General features: G+C 48.6%; 2 protein-coding genes across 3 annotated transcripts in view; one reads left to right on the top strand and one right to left on the bottom strand.

Annotated features, from left to right (window-relative positions):
- Positions 1 to 16,455, top strand: part of COLQ (collagen like tail subunit of asymmetric acetylcholinesterase) — a 63,265-nt gene that overhangs the window by 13,135 nt on the left and 33,675 nt on the right. The window contains exons 1-3 of one of the 2 annotated variants that reach the window (XM_028099266.2): positions 7,268 to 7,358; positions 13,679 to 13,791; positions 14,946 to 15,047. In XM_028099266.2, coding sequence (XP_027955067.1) covers positions 7,283 to 7,358; positions 13,679 to 13,791; positions 14,946 to 15,047 — 291 coding nt within the window. In that variant the 5' untranslated portion in view covers positions 7,268 to 7,282. Of the gene's footprint in view, positions 1 to 7,267; positions 7,359 to 13,678; positions 13,792 to 14,945; positions 15,048 to 16,455 lie in introns of those variants that run through there. The other variant, XM_028099265.2, reaches the window with a different exon arrangement.
- The window catches only part of EAF1 (ELL associated factor 1), a 56,536-nt gene continuing 48,917 nt past the window's right edge, over positions 8,837 to 16,455 (bottom strand). The window contains exon 6 of the mRNA XM_088026267.1: positions 8,837 to 9,047. Coding sequence (XP_087882393.1) covers positions 8,983 to 9,047 — 65 coding nt within the window. The 3' untranslated portion in view covers positions 8,837 to 8,982. The remainder of the gene's footprint in view (positions 9,048 to 16,455) is intronic.

Below are 16,455 nucleotides of genomic sequence, written 5' to 3'. Positions count from 1 at the left end.
TTTCATTATGTTCACTTGACTTGGAATTTTGAATCACATGAATGTATTACCTATTCTAAACAATTAAACAAAATTCCACTTATGCACACAAAACAGAACCTCTTATCTGGAGCACACAGGATGGGATTTTTCTGTCTTGAAAAGTCTTTTAGACCCAAAGCAGCAATAGGAATTGAGATCCCAGAATGGTAGAGTTATACAGTTACAGTGCTGTGGAAAGCCTAAAGCTCATCTTCCCAACGTGTCTATTTGAGAAGCTCTATTGCTCAGTTGAGTCCAAAGTGGTCAGCTAAGATTCCCCCCTTTCTGGAATCCAGGGATTTGAGTGATTCAGCAAGACCAATAAGTAGAAATGCTTGTGCTGGGGGGAGCCAGGGAACTCCCAGGGACCCTCTTCCCTCCTCCTCACTTATTGTGGACCCTCAGACAACAAATACTGAAGGCAGTGGGGGCAGGGATGGGGGGTGCTCTAAGAAAAGGGCTAAGTGAGCCATGTGGTTTTGAATCACAAGTGTCAGTAGAGCTAGAATGTCACCATGGAAAAATGAAGGTGTGGAAACATAGTGGCTAGAAAAACAGGGTCTTTCCACTCGGACCCCATTGTCAGTGGGTGTTGGAAATAATCCACCCGTTGGGCCAGTGTAGCTGGGGGGTTTTGTCTCTGACCTATGGCCAGATCTCCCAAATAACTCTACAAACTTGGCCTTCCCTGTCAAGCTGTAGCAGAAGATTTAATAGTGCTCGCTGCTTCATGCTGGACACTGTAATCAAATTCAGAGCTAAGGCGCAGCCAGTCTTGGGGAGGTTTCTTGATGTTCCCTTGGCTCCTAATAACATTGTCTCCTCCTTCCACTCTGCTTACCACATGCCATTTTGTCAAATTAGAACTTAAACTCAAAAAAACAGATGCCTTCCTTTAGATAAGGTCGAAAAATTCCCTTGTGGGAGGAAAAGGGGCTGGGTTGTCTCTTGAATCTATGCACAATCAAAGGAGTCATCTTTGATATATGACTTACTATAAAATAATGCCAAATATGAGAAGATTTTCTTTCATCCACCTAACTAGGGCAGACCTTCCTCCTCAAGGTGTCCCCATTGGCAGGGGAGGGGGCAGAAGAGAACACGTCCTTCATGGGGATTCAGTTCCCTGCTCAAGGTCTCCTAATGAGTGGCTGCAGGCTTCTGCAGGCAATGGTGGTGCCTTAACTCTGACCCACCCCCAGTCCTAACCCTTGGGGAGGTATCTTCCGGTTCTCCATTTCCTACTTAAATTTTTGTATTTTATTCTTTTTTATAATGAAAAATTTCAAACATTGAAATGAATGGAAAAAATCGTCCAGGAAACACCAATATGTCCACATTTTGTGCTGGATTGTGTACCTAACCCCCTCCCCCCAGATTCATATGTTGAAGCCCTAACCCCCAGGACCTCAGAATGTGACTGTATTTGGAGCTTGGGCCTTTAAATGAGGTAATTAAGGTTAAATGAGGCCATAAGGGTAGGTCCTAATCCAATCTGACTGGTGTCCTTATAAGAAGAGGAGATTTGAACACACAGAGACACCAGGGATGCTCAAACAGAGCACAGGCCATGTGAGGACACCGCTAGAAGGAGGTGGCCATCTGCAAGCCAAGGAGAGAGGCTTCCAAAGGAGCCAAACCTCCCAACACCTTAATCTTGGACTTCTAGCTTCCAGAACTAAGAAAAATAAATTTCTGTTGGCTAAGCCACCCTGGTACTTTGTTATGGCAGCCTTAGCAAACAAATACACCCACCAAATAGATTCTGCAATTGTTATCATTTTGCTATATGTACCCTATCACGTATCCCTTTGTCCCTGCATCATCATCATCTTCTCCTCCTCCTCCTCCTCCTCCTCCTTCTTCTTCTCCTTCCTTCTCCTTCCTTCTCCTTCCTTCTCCTTCCTTCTCCTTCCTTCTCCTTCCTTCTCCTTCCTTCTCCTTCTCCTTCTTCTTCTTCTTTTTGGATGGATTTCAAAATGAGTTGCAGATTCATTGTTCACTTTGAAGAGTAAACTAGTCAACAGAAAAGGTTGATGTTTGACTAAAGCCCAGGAGCACACATGATTGAGGCTTCTGTGGCCATGATGGGAAGCAACTAGGATTGTCTATTCATGTGAGTCTACACAGCAGGAAACTGGGGCCCAAAGTGAGTAATGGTAAAGTTTGATTAGAAAGGCATGGAATGGGGTGTTGGTAAACTTCTCCAACCCCAGCTGGCCGAGACGACACCTGCCATTTTTCCTGAGCTTCCCTGCTCATTCTGTCTGGCTGGTAGTGGGGGAGAGAGGTCACCACTTGGTGCTAGTAACCAAATCTCCGGAAGTCTCCAGTGTCAGACATCTGGATTCAGGCCTGGCCTCCCACCTGCTGGCTGTGTAGGACTGTAGGTGCATCCCTAAATCTCTGAGCTTTGCCTAAAAATAAGAATGATGATACTACTATTTCATACGGTTGCTGTGGGAATCGAAGAAGGATATTAAATGCTCACAGAATAGTTCCCATTGCTGGTGCCTCACTGCCAGGTTGGGGTAATGTTTATCTGCTCTAATAAACAAGCACCAACATTGTAGTGACTTCATCTAATCAAAATTTATTTTATGCTCACCTAACAGTCCAGTGTGCCTTGTTGGGAGCAGCTCACCTCCATGCTGGCATTTGGGGATGCTGGCCCCTTCCATGTGTGCCTCCACCATCCACTAAAGTTTAAGTCCTCTGCACCCAGGCAGAACCATTGGCAAGCATGGTCACGGTCCCATGCCTCCAGCTAGTCACACTGCAGGGGGCTGGGAAGTGCAGCCACTTCTCAGGGACAGCTCTTGCCTCTGGAAGGAAGAGCCCACATTTGGGGGAATGCTAGCCTTCTCTGCACAGCCCCAACTCTGAGGAGGTCCTAGACATAAAGTCAGTGGCTGGGAGTTAGGAGGGGAGTGAGCCTGCTAGCCAGGGTAGGGCCAGGTCAGAGGGAAACCACCCTGCTCTACCATGAGAGCAGTGAGAACAGCAGATGGGGCAGGAGATGTCCGCATGGAGAGCCATCCCTCGAGGACTGAGGAAGTTGGCCAACAGGAGGGCACCTTCTCCCAGGGCTGTGTGCAAGATCCCTTTTGAACTCTGACTCCAATTCTGTACTATCTGTGAGGCCTGGACTAAGTGACGGCTTCTCCAAGAGTCCTTTTCTCCTCTATAAAATGAGGATAGTGGTGCTTCGAGGATTAAATGCAATGATGCATGGAAGTGCAGTGTTGTCCTTGTTTCATGAGGAGGATTTTGCTAAACCAGGGTCTGCAAGTATGTCGCACAGGTGTCATGCCTTCCTCTCATCTCAAGGAAGCCAACACCAGTAAGTCATGACCCTCTTTCCTCAGAGTCCTTCTTAACATACTGTTCCAGGAAATCTGTACCAATCAATTCCTGTTAGCAGATAGGATGAAAACTCTGACCTCCAGAGGACAGACCTTGGGCTTATTCCTTTCTGTATCCACGTGGCATTGAAAGGACTTGGCACATAGGAAGTATTCAATAAATAGAGAAGAATGTTTTATAGGGCTCTCTTGGAGGTGTTTACTTGTTGAAATGGTAAGGAAGACTCTGTTCAAGACTGTTGCCCCAGGTGGCAAGCTGGTCTCAAGAGGGGAAAGAGATTGGGCTCAATTCTGAATGCAGTAAGAAAGCGGGGCTTTATAGCCAAGGAGCTGGATGAGGGGAGGGTGTCGGTGGATGGAAAATTCCTAAGAGGAAACATCAGGGGTAGGGGGATTCTTGCTAAACCCCAGTTAACAGAATTCTTGCTGAAGGCAGGCAAGGGTGCTAAGATATAAAGGGTAGGGGGAATGAGGAACTTGGTCAGATATCAAGGGTAGAGAGTCACTCTAAGTGGACTTCGCTGGATTCTTGCTAAAACTGAACTCTGCAAGGACAGACACAGAAACCCAAGTTCAAGGCCTTGTTGAGAACCTGAACAAAGTTTGGTCAAGGAGAGAGTCTCTGTCAGTGGGAAGGTAGAACCCATATTGTCCAGTCTACTTCTCTGCCCACCCAGGTTTGGGGATGGGCCAGCAGACTTGAGGTACCCTGGGGCTGGTGCGGTCCTAGGCTGTGCCTTTAAACATGCAGGTGTTTTTGCCTCAGAAAGGGGACTCTGGGTCCTTGGGGAGGATGCTGAGTTATCCAGGCTTCAGGATCTCTCTGTGCAGCAGGGATGGGAGACACAGGGGTGGGGGAAGATGCACAGAGGACTCTGCTCTGGCCCAGGATGGCAGAGAACAGGCCTGCATGTGGCAGCAGGGGGACAAGAACTTCTGGAATGGTGCCCAGGGAGGCGGCATTCCAGAAGTGGACTTCTGGCCTGTTTGATAAATACCAGAGCTGCAATTAAGACAAAATACTGTGAATATGACACCTGCTGACAGCTGCAGGAAGGCCCCGGAAACCTTTATTATGAATTAGATTTTGTAGGCCATTCTGCTGTGGTGAGCTGGTGCCTGGGCCAAGGAACTGGAGGGAACTCAGCAGGCCAGCTGCCTCGAGGGCACAGGATGGCTCACTGGTGGAGAAGGGGAAAGAATGATCTTCTATCTCTGTCCAGGGCCCTTAGAAAGGACCATTTAAGTCTCAGAAATCATAGCCCCTCGTAGAAGCCAGAGCTGGAAAGGGCTCAGAGCTCATCTGGGCCAATTGCTCCCATTTTATATTTGGGGAAACCAAGGCCCAGAGGGGAAGTGAGTTGTCCAAGGTCACACAGCAAGTTACTGGCCACACCAGGGCTGGGGACCAGGATTCCAAATTCCAGGCTGACATGCTTGGCTAGAGGGCAGTTAACAGTAGTCGAGCGTACATCTAGGCATTTGACTCAAGGAGTTTAGCTCTTAGTGCTCGGAGAGACAGAGAATGTGACAGAGTCAGAGGCATAAAGACAGCAAATGAGACAGAGTCAAAGACATAGAGACAGAGAGAATGAGACAGAAAAGAGAATCGCAAAAGGAGAGCAACATGGAAGAGACAGAAAGAGACGTTCATGGGCCTGAGTCATTAGGTTCAAAATAGAGATTCGAACACCAGCAGAGTGGCACAGGACTCAGGGACCATCTAGACCAGTCTCCTTTGTTTTTACAATAATCGAAGTGCAGCTGAGTGGTTTACGTGTGTAAACCTTTTTAGGAACAGTTTGATGTTGAATGGTAAAAAGGAAATGGCTTGCTAAAAAGTGCTTGCTAAAAAGTGGCAAAACTTCCATCTCCAAAGGTTTTTGAATAGGATTCGAAAAATGAAGTGCTGCGGGAATATGACCCAGCACAGGGGAATTTGGGAAAATGTGATGCTGCTGATATTTCCACAACAGTCTGGAATTTAGGACTGAGCACTCCATGCCCTCCGTGCTTTCTCTGATGTCTTAGCCTCTGTGTTTCTGAGAACAGAGGGAAATGCTTCAGAGAAGGAACAGAGCCTGAACCATTTCCTCCCTTACTCCTTTCATCTTGGTACCAGCAAATCTTCTCTGCTTTCAAAGTTCAGCTCACTTCTTCCAGGAAGCTTTCCCTGATTTTTCTTCCCTGATTTCTCACTTACATCCCTCCCCCAACTGGTACCCATCACTTCCTGCTGCAAATCCCTCCAGATATCCCCAGCGCCCTGTTAGCCACTTCTCTTTTTGCTTTTTAGTGCAAAGTAGTTATCTCTGACAATGTCAATTAAAGAGACCCTATTCTATTCCAGGAACTCTGAAATCCTTAGCTCTAATCCTCACAACAAACTAGCAAGGTGGGTTTTGCTTTACCCATTTTACAGATAAGAAAATTGATGGGCTCCTGGGTGGCTCATTCCGTTAGGCGTCTGCCTTTGGCTCAAGTCATGATCTTGGGGTCCTGGGATTGAGCCCCATGTCGGGCTCGGGAGCCTGCTTCTCCCTCTGCCTCTGCCCCTTCCCCCCTACTTGTGCTCTCTCTCCCTCTCTTACTCTCTCTCTCAAACAAATAAATAAAATCTTAAAAAAAAAAAAAAGAAAGAAAGAAAATTGAGACTCAGAGAGAGAGAGAATAACTTGCTCAAGGTTATACAGTAGTAAGTGGCAGCCTGGGTAACTCTAGACTGGGTTTGCCTGACTCCAGGGCCTATATTCTTTCCACGACACTGAATGACACATGCCAAGGACAGGCACTGTGTCTAGTCATTGGGTCTTGCATACATTTGCCATTCAATGTGTGTTTCTGAATGAATGAAACAATAAATGAATGAATGCATACAAGGAATCTCCTTTCTTCTGAAGGCTCTAGCTCAGGAGTCAGCCAGCTACAGCCTGTGGGCCCAATCCAGCCTGCTTCCTATTTTTGTAAATAAAGATTTAGTAGACATAACTATGTTCCTTTATTGTCTTTGGTTGCTTTCACATAACAGTAGAGTTATGTTGTAACAGAGACCATGCAGCCCACAGAGCCTAAAATATTTACTATCTGGTCCTTTCCAGAAAAAGTCTTCTGACTCTCACAGTAGCTTATGATTTTTACTAGAATTTTGTGTGTGTGTGTGTGTGTGTGTGTGTGCATTCTTGTGCATTGGGTATGCCTATCAAGTTATCAGACAGATTCCACATGTATCTGGTATATGCCATTTTGTTATCTTACAGGCAGGCTTCATCTAAAAAGCTTTGCTCCACAAGCCGTTTGGAAATATATATATTTAAAAAAGATATATATATATATATATATATCTTTTTGAAATTTGTATAATTTTAAAAATTAAGTTTAGCTTGCTGGCGGCACCTTGGCACAGACATGATTCGAGCCAAGACCCTGGTGACAGAGGTCTTCCCTGAAGTAGAGGAGGGCAGATTCCCCCAGAACAATTGCAGTGGGGGTGGACTTTGAAGATTGCCAGAACAGTATTGACAGGGGCAGTTTCTGAGCTAAATGAAAAGCAGCCTTTTAGACAAATTACACTCCCATTTCCTCTTGGCTGGCGGGGGTGATCAGGATTCCGGGCTCCCAGCCTCACCTCCTTCCCTGGGATGGGGGCACTCTTCCTCCCCCAAGCTGCCCCCCAGTGCAGCCTCTTGTGAGGCCAAAGCCCTGCCTACCTGTTCCTGCTCCCGGGAGCTGAGGACTGGCCTCTGGACCCCTGGCATCTGGGCCAGAAGCAACACCAGAGCAGGGATTGGCTGACTCCCACCCCAAATGCCCAGCTGGGAGTGCTCGGAGGCGTGACAAATCTCAGCCTGTCGCCTGCGTGTGTTCCCTGGCCAGTCCCTCCTTGGGCCTTGCCCACAATGACCGGTCTATCACTCAGCCTCACTCACCTGCTCACCATTTCAGGACTGCTCTGTTCCTCAGCTTGCTGCTCGGGTGAGTTTTTGTGCGTGTGTGTGTGTGTGTGTGTGTGTGTGTGTGTGTGTGTGTGTGTGTTGTATGCCTGCATATGTGATGTGTGCATGGTTTTCGAAAAAAAGGTTTGAGAAGCAGACTTGTTCTGGGTGCTTTCAGCCTTCTTTAAGTCTTAAACTTCTCGACCAGTGTTGGAATTGCACATAAAGGCGTTTGGCGGTGGAGTTGGTGGGGACCTTGACATACACACTCGTGTGTGTGTACCTGTGTGTGCCCCTCCTGTGACCTTAACTTTGAGGTCGCAGGCTGGCAGTTGCTGCCCCTTTGGCTTTGAAGTAACATCACGTACTGTGGTCTGGGGTCAGGCATGGTATTGGGTGGCCGAGATGTTGTCCATTATTCTCCAGGCTGTTGGCTTGGGTCATGTGGTTACTGCCCCAGAGACAGTAGCCACCAAACTGCCAAGTCATATTCTCTGCAAGGTTGTGCCCTCACCTGCTCCCCATGCCCACACAGGGCCCAGTTGCCAGGTGGCAAATTCCTACCGTGATCTTTCAGAGACGTTCACATACCTTCAACTTTTAGGATCAGAATTTGCTTTACAAGGTGTGTGGGGTACGTGAGTGGGGGTTGGAGGAAAGGCGTAGGGTGTAGCCCTCTCTGGAATCAGTGTATCAGGGAAAACTTCAAGCAAACTGAAGCCAGCTCTCATGAGAACTTCACTGCAACTGAGATATCCAGCTCGTAGTGAGGACACGCGGTGCTGAATGGAGCACGTGCCCTTCACCTCTTCTCTCCTCTCGTCCTTCTGGTACAAGTTCCAACAGGCAGGGAAGAGCCCCAAAGCGGGTGGAGGCAGACGTAAGAAGTTGGGTACTCCCCCAGCTTTGTGAGCAGTGGCAGAATAGTTAGCATATGGCTGCACCTCGAATCTTCCCACCCTGCAAAGGAAGGAGGTTTAGGGGACTTCCCTTTGGTGGCTTCTGATGATACATTTGCTTGATTGGGCAGGGGGTGGGGTGGGGGGTACTGCTTGCTGCAGAAACAGGAGGCAGAAACAGAAAGGCTGTCTCTCCGTACCCTATGGATGGGCTGGTCTCATGAGTGGGAGATGCAGGTGGACACAGTGGTGATCCTGGTGTCGTATGTGTGAAAACAGAATTTGGAGATGGTTTGGGCCAAGCTCCTTGTGGTGTAGGTAAGGAATCCTCGTCTCAGCAAAGAGTCGTGCCAGGTCACGTGGTCACTTGCACCCAGACTACTACTCTTTTTTTTTGTTATGTTAATCACCATACATTACATCCTTAGTTTTGGATGTAGTGATCCATGATTCATTGCTTGCATATAACACCCAGTGCTCCACGCAGAACGTGCCCTCTTTAATACCCATCACCAGGCTAACCCATCTGCCCACCCCCCTCCCCCCTAGAACCCTCAGTTTGTCTCTCAGAGTCCATCGTCTCTCATGGTTCGTCTCCCCCTCTGATTTCCCCCCTTCATTCTTCCCCTCCTGCTGTCTTCTTCTTCTTCTTCTTTAACATGCAATGTATTGTTTGTTTCAGGGCTACGGGTCTGTGGCTCATCAGTCTTGCACAGACTACTACTCTTTGATTCAAGTCCTTATATTTCCAGAAGTTCGAGTGAATCACACTTTCCAAGGATGTGCCCCAGAGTCAAATGGGTATTGAGTGCAAAGGGCAAAGCCAGTACCTGCAGCGGCAAACAAAACAGAAACAAAACCAAAAATCCAACATTTGCCACAAACCTGCATTAGACCCAGCATTATTTCTACCCATGAATTGGCGCTGCAGCGGCCACGTACAGTATGACTTCAGTGTCTTGAAGTCAGGGCAAGTGGTCCTGAAATTCCGTGGGAATTGGCATTTCCAAGGCAGCTGCCTGGGCCTGAGCCACGCGGCGCACCCGGGTTTCTGCGGGCCCCATGTTCCTACCCACGTGGTTGTTTCCATTACCACAGAGCCTGCTGGGGCTTTACCAAGCTGGACCCTGGGCTCAAACACGAGTCCATGGAGGCAGCCTAGTCCTGAATGAGACCCACAGGCCACTCGGATGACACTAAAATAGACATGTGAAGTCCTGGCTTAGTTGACGGGGAGGGAGGGCCGGGAAAGCTGTTCCCAAACACATCCACCTGATGGAAATATCCTGAACTGGAATGAGCCGTAAATAAACTAGACTGTGCTAAAAACAAACATCTCCAGGGAGTTGTGGCAGGGGTGGGCAGAAATAGATGCTCTTCACCTGCTGAAAGTGAAGTCAAGGTCAAGGGGGAAAGGGCGAGGAGGGTTGGGGAGAGATGAACAACGCAGATGCCTCAGCGGGAAAAGCAACTGATAATTTATGTTCACCGAAGAGTTCTCCAGTTTCCAAGAAGAAATAAGAGAATTGCTTTAAATGATTCAGGGTCTCTCATCCGTGGAAGTGCACAGAGAATGTGGGGGTGAAGGGAGGGCATATATGGTCTGCAAAAATCAATGGTGAGGAGTACACATTAGCCACATGAATGTACCAGCCTCCCAGGTACTCCTGGTGGGCGGAGACTTTGCGGAAAGCCACAACCTCAGCCCTTAGCTGTCGGCTGAGGCCGAAGAGCGGGAAAGGAGAAAGTGCCTCTGGGGGGGGCCGGGAGTGGGGGGGCGTTGAGAGGGTTCTGGAGGGCTGGTGTGTGGCTGCCGCCTTCACCCTGCACCCAGGGCAGGGGGGCGCCATGGAAGCTGCCCTTCCGAGCTTACGCAACACTCTAGGAAAGACACTTGAATGAATTTGAAGAGGAATATGATTGGCATTGATGTCAAGTTTTATAACAACGAAGCTGTCGTATTTTACCCCCTGAGAGAGAGAAAGCAGCCCATGACAGGTGGAACGGATCTGCCGCTCAGACCTAGGCCCCAGTGTTCCTGTTGGATGAAAACCATTTCATAGAACAGCATCAGACAAAGGCCAGTCTGCGACTGTGACAGCCCATGACAAAAACAAGACCACTGTGTCACAGTATCTGACACAGACAAAACAAGACCTCCATCCAACTGCAAACATGGCCAACCATCCCTCTGTCCTTGCTAATATGAGTGACGGCTTCTGCTTTATCACCCACAGCTTCCGTCTCCCTCTGCTGTTCTCTTCTAGATAAGAATTAAGGTAGTCATAGGGGCACCTGGGTGGCTCAGTCGGTTAAGCGTCCGCCTTCGGCTCGGGTCATGATCCCAGGGTCCTGGGATTGAGCCCCGCATCGGGCTCCCTGCTCAGTGGGAAGCCTGCTTCTCCCTCTCCCTCTGCCTGCTGCTCCCCCTGTTTGTGCTCTCTCTCTACCTCTGTTAAATAAATAAATAAATAAAAGTCTTTAAAAAAAAAAAAAAATTAAGGTAGTCATAGACTAACTTCCCGACCACATCCAGTCCAGAACGGAGCCAGACTTCGCTTCCTCAAGAGTCTCCCCCAGCATCACCTAGTGAATGCCCCAATCCTAGAACAAATCCTTTCTAACACCCTCTTACGAGATGCCGCACAGTCCCCTGGGGTGTATCCTCCCTCACGATGAGCCAGTTGGGCCAGTTTTATGGAACTATACGTGTGCTCCTGATGGCGTTTGGTTGGAAGCCCTTGATACTATATATCTCAGGTAGTTGCTATGGGAGCCCCTTGCCGCCTTCTGAGCTCCTGACCTGTATTTCCACCCGTATGTGGAAGAGTGTGGAGATCAAGAGGAAGAACCCTGCCAGTTGTATGACCTTGGGCAAGTTGCTTTACCTCTTGGCCTCAGTTAACTGATCTGTAAAGTGGGGGTGATGATAACAATAGTATTAACTCTCAGGGTTGCTGTGAGGATTAGGTGAATTTATGTGTGTGAAGCACTTCAGTGGTGCCTAAGCATGTGTTAAGTGTTTGGTTTTGTTTTGTTTTGTTTTGTTTTAGTTATTATTATGAATCCAGCAAGCATTTGTGGAATATCTAGTGTGTGTCAGGTACTGTGCTAGAACCTGGGAATTGAAAAAGCACTGTAGTGAGGGAGATACAAGGAAACTGTTTTATCCCACAGGTAAGAACTAACATGGGGGTAAACGCAGGAAAAAAAATATCGCAGGACTCTCAACCTTGGCCTGGGAAGTCAAGGAGAGCTTCCTGGTAGAGGCAGCACCTGACAGTTCTTGATGAATGAATAAGAGTCTCCAGGATTAGGCTGGGTGGGGATGGAGGGGACGAGTGGGCTATCGGAAGGGCTGTGGCAGCCATTCAAGCTCCATAGGCCTTGCTGACTGCAGGTCTGAAGCACTAGTCAGGCATCTTTCTGTACCCGCCGCCACCCCCACGGCCTGGCCCAGTGCCTGGCAAAGCATGTGCTCAAATGAACAAACGTCTAACACCAAATTTGACAGCTTTCCCCACAAACCAGTACCTCCTCTGACTTTTCCATCTCCTGCTCTCATCACTGTGGTCCCAGGTCCCTGCAACCTCAAACCACCCTTGATTCTTCCCCCTCTTGCTCTCCTATGACCCACTTCTCCCCTGCGCCTCCTCGGTGGTGTTTGCATCGGTCCCTTTCTTTTTGCCCTCACGGCTTCTGTGGCCCCTGGCAGGCCACCCCCACGTCTGGCTGCTGCAAGATTGTATTGATTTTTTTAAATTGTGTATGTATGTTGTATGATTTATGAATTTCATGTCAGGATCATAAAAGGGTCTTCACAAAATATTTCTTACAAGAGGAGGCACTGGGTCAGAGAGGGCCGAGGATCTCTGGCGCAGGCTCGTGGAATGCTCCTCCATCGGGGAGTGATCGTGTGGGTGTGCACGGGGCTGCCATTCCTGAGGAGCACCCACCGGCTGCCTGAGGTCCGCAGCCAGGTCCTGGGGCCCAGGGTGCGAACTGTAGGCAAGCACGGGCCCCCGAGAGATAAGACTGAAACTGCTGGGTTCAGGGCCGAGAGGCATGCGGTGAAGTGACCTGCCCATATCCTGTGAGGCCAGAGGTTCGATGAAGGGGTGGAGGTGAGGGTATCATCATGAGACCCAAACTGGACACTGTCAGGTTACAGCTTGTGGCAATTATGGGTATTTCTGCTGTGAATAGTCTAGTACACGTGTTTTGGTGAACATAGAACCACTTGTCTGTTGGTAAGCACCTAGGAGTGAAGTTGCTGGGCTGTAGGGGATGCCCGTATTCAGCTTCAGGAGACGATACCAAGCAGTTTTCCAAGGAGGCAGAACCAAATTACACTCCCCCTGGCCACCGTATGAGTTCTGTTGGTTCCACGTTCTTACCAACATTTGTTATTTTCTTTCCTCTTCAGTTTGGCCATTCTGGTGGGGTATGTAGTGGTTATCAACCCAGTGTTCAGCAGCTGTGGAATGGATAAGTAGACTGTGGTCTAGTCACACAATGGAACTCTATTCCACATTAACAACCACAAGCAACGCCCAAATGACCCACAAATGCTATGTTGAGCAAAAGAAGCCAAACACAAGAGTTCATATTGTCTGATTCCCTTTATATAAAGTTCCAGAATAGATACAGTGACTCCCAGGGGTTAGAAGTCAGGATGGTGAAGAGGGAGGAGTGCAGAGATTGGACAGGAGCTTATGGGGCTTGTGGATGCTGGAGAGTTGTGTGTTTTGATCCAGGGGCTGGCTTCGAGGGTGTGTTCACTTTGCAGAAATCTATTGGGCCGTAGACTCATGATTTGCATCCTTCTGTAAGGTATACTTCAACATTGAGCATAAACTAACATTGAACTAGGGCAAGGCCCCATGTTCAGTGAAGCTATCAGGGTCCAGGGCCCTCCTTCCATCTCCTCACACCCATGTATTGAGTCATTAGACTGTAAACTCGTTAGTGAGCCTGGGTGACACCAATTGTGTGTGTGGAGTCTAGAGTCAAATAGATGTCTTAAATCGAGGCTCTGGGTCTCTTATAATCAATGCCACCTCGGGCCCTGGCTGCCCCCTCCCTGAACAATTCCCTCTGAGCACACTTTCTAAATAATTACCAAACACTTCCTTCTCCTCAGCTATTAGAACTACATTATAAGTCTGAAGTTTGCATTCCTTGTCACATCTACAAAATGACAAGTCAGTCCCTGAAGAGGGAGAAATGGACCTTATTATGGTCACAGTGTCCATACCATCTGCTTGTTTATTAACCATCTTCATTCAGCAAAGGCTGGGGGAGAACTGCATCAAGCAGCAAACAGAAGGTGCACTCATATCTAGTGGGTTAGAAATCAGATTCAGGATTCTGGGGTGTCCACAGACACCCCAGTCTCCCTGGGGTTCAGTGGGCATGACAGAGGCCCCGGCACTAATGAGCAGCAATTTTCTCTGCACAGCCCTTCCTGGCCTGGATCAAAAGAAGCGTGGTGGCCACAGAGGATGCTGCCTCCTGACGCCCCCTCCACCCCCACTGTTCCCACCACCATTCTTCAGAGGGGGCCGAGGTCTGGTGAGTACCTTAGGGCTTGTGAAAAAACAGAAATGCAGGCTCCCCAGTGCCCGCCACACAGCCCCTCACGTCCCCCCACTTGAGGTGAGCGGCCTCCAGATCCTTCTTGAGGGATCCAACCCTTTACTTTCACGCAGCAGGCTGAACCCTAGAATGGGCATTTTGCAGTTTCTGGTGTGTGTCTTGTTCTCCCACTGTCTTAAATAAGTTATGGAGGGAGATTCTTCTCAGCAGGAAATTGAATTTGGCACAGCGTCCCATCTTCCTGAGAACAATGAGGTGAATTTAGAACTTTTGAGGCTCCCTTTAGCTGCTCAGATATGGAATTTCCCCTTTCTTCCCAAGTATTTATGAAATTCCCTTCCACAGCCCATACTGAATGTAGGCTGTTTCTGTGAGGAGACGCAAGACATGGTCCCTCGATAGCCATACTGAGGTGTGAGAGGGAGCAGAATTTGGGAAGAGAGAAAGAGCAGGATTTGGGAAGCTGAGCGAGAAGACAGTGGGCCAGGATATTCTAGGGACTTGGGATTCTCAAATTTTTCCAGAAATTCTAAGACCTGTACTGTCCAATGCAGTAGCCACTAGCCATACGTGACTTAAACACTTTTCATGTGGCTAGTTCCAGTTGAGATGTGCTGTACGTATGGAATACACACTGGATTTTGAAGACTTAGTGTGAAAAAAGAATAAAATGTCTCATTAATAATTTTTAAATATGGAATATATGTTGAAGTGATAATATTTGGGACATATTGGGTTAAATATATTATTAAAATTAATTTCACTTCTTTCTTTTTACCTTTTTTATGTGGCTACCAGAAAATTTAAAACCACATATGTGGCTTGCCTTGGTGGCTTGCATTTTATTTCTGTCGGACAGTGCTGTCCTAGACATTGGATAAAGGCCCCTGAAATGAGCTTCCTAACTCCATCCAAAGTGGCTATTCTATCTCTATAATCCATTCAAACCAGGTATGTCTCAAGACAGAACAGGAACTGGAGGCCCAGAAGGTCATCTTCTTGGGACACTCTTCAGGGTGTCAGGGAAACACCAGTCTTGAGGACTGGACTGGGGAGCAGGACTGTGTCCAGGTGGTGATCCTTCTGTCCCCCAAGTCTGACCTGTCACCATGTGTTGCTTTGCATTGAAGCTTCTCTCCCCAGACATGAAGAATCTCATCCTGGAACTAGAGACCATGCAGTCCTCATGTGCTCAAGGATCGCTCGGCTCCCCTGGGCCCCCTGGCCCCCAGGTTGGTGCATTTCACCAGAACCTCTCCTGCTGTCTTCTGTTCAGAGCAGTGAAGCCCACTGGAAAGAGTCTCTCAGAGCTGCCCCTTTTAAAGTGATATGGGGGCTGTTTTTCCTTCTCTAGCTCACCTCCAGCTCCAGAGCCATGTGGATAGCACACTGATTCTTCTTCTCTGGGTGAATTCTGGCCTCCCAGCCTTGGTTTCCTCATCTCTGCAATGGAGATCATAATTACCCCTGCAGTACTGGATTTTGGTGGTGGTGAGGAGTCCAAGTGAGCTGCTGCCTAGATGGATGTGATTGTTACTATAATTATCATCAAACACTTGGCGGCAGTGGGTTGCCCCTTCTGTGACCATTGACCCTTGCCAGTAGCCCGAGAAGTGCCTGCATTTGGTGCAGGAAAGTGGAAGTGATGGGGAACTTGTTACTCTGAACTTCATTTGGCCCCCAGATCCTGCAGCCAGGCAGCCCACCGCTCCCCACTGAAGCTAAAGGGCAGAGTGAGGAATAGGCACAATGGTAGAGAAAGGATTTTCTAGGCAAACAAGAGTACCCTCCAGAGACCCTGTCCCACAGGCCGTGGTTCCTCTGGCCTGCCTGGCAGTAGGGGTCCATCAAGGAGGAGCACCCCCTAGCCTGGGCCTTGGGGTCTGCCATGGGGAGGGGAAAGAAGGTATAAGCAGCAGTCAGTTGCCCACATGCCTTATGAATTCTGTCATTCCTTTCTGGGTAATCCCCTCCTATGGCTTCCCATCACGGGAGACTAAGAGCCAAACTCCTCACCCTGGGTTACAGGGTGAGGACCCTGCCTGTATCTCTTGCATCGTCTCAGAGCACCAATATTACCCACCTGATGCGCATCTCTTGGGTCCTGAAGCATGTCAAGCTCATTCCAGCCTTAGGGCTTTTGCGCCTGTGCTTCTGGCTGTGTGGAATGTTATTCCCTCTGATTTTCACCACAGCCAGCTCCTTTGTCAGAACAGTTTACAGGCCAGGTCCTTAGAAATGCCTTCCTCAACCACCCAGTCTAAAGTAGCCTTCCCCATCACTGTCCATCCCAATGGCCTGTTGGAATTCTCTGCATCATTTTCCCATCTCGTTGTCACGTTCTGATTGGTTTTGCTTTTGTCCCTGATCTCTTTGGTCTTCCCTTTGTCAAATATAAGCTGTCTGGCAAGGACTGACCTACTGTGGCCTACAGGTCTGGCGGCCGCCTGTTTTTGTAATCAAAGTTGTACTGTCTCGGGCTGCCTTTGTGCCACAAGGGCAGAGGTAAGTGGCTGTGACAGAGATACTATATCCGAGGCAGAGTCTACAATATTTGTTTGCCTCTTAACAGAGACAGTTCGCCCTGGTCTTGAGAGCAGGGACATTGCCCATCTTGTTCACATGTTGTGCCCAGCCCAC

The sequence above is a fragment of the Eumetopias jubatus genome, unplaced genomic scaffold (genome assembly GCF_037043125.1).
Source record: "Eumetopias jubatus isolate StellerSeaLion01/CBP00866 unplaced genomic scaffold, mEumJub1_p1.0 scaffold_1, whole genome shotgun sequence".
NCBI lineage: Eukaryota > Metazoa > Chordata > Mammalia > Carnivora > Otariidae > Eumetopias > Eumetopias jubatus.
This window is presented reverse-complemented; position numbering and strand designations above follow the sequence as displayed.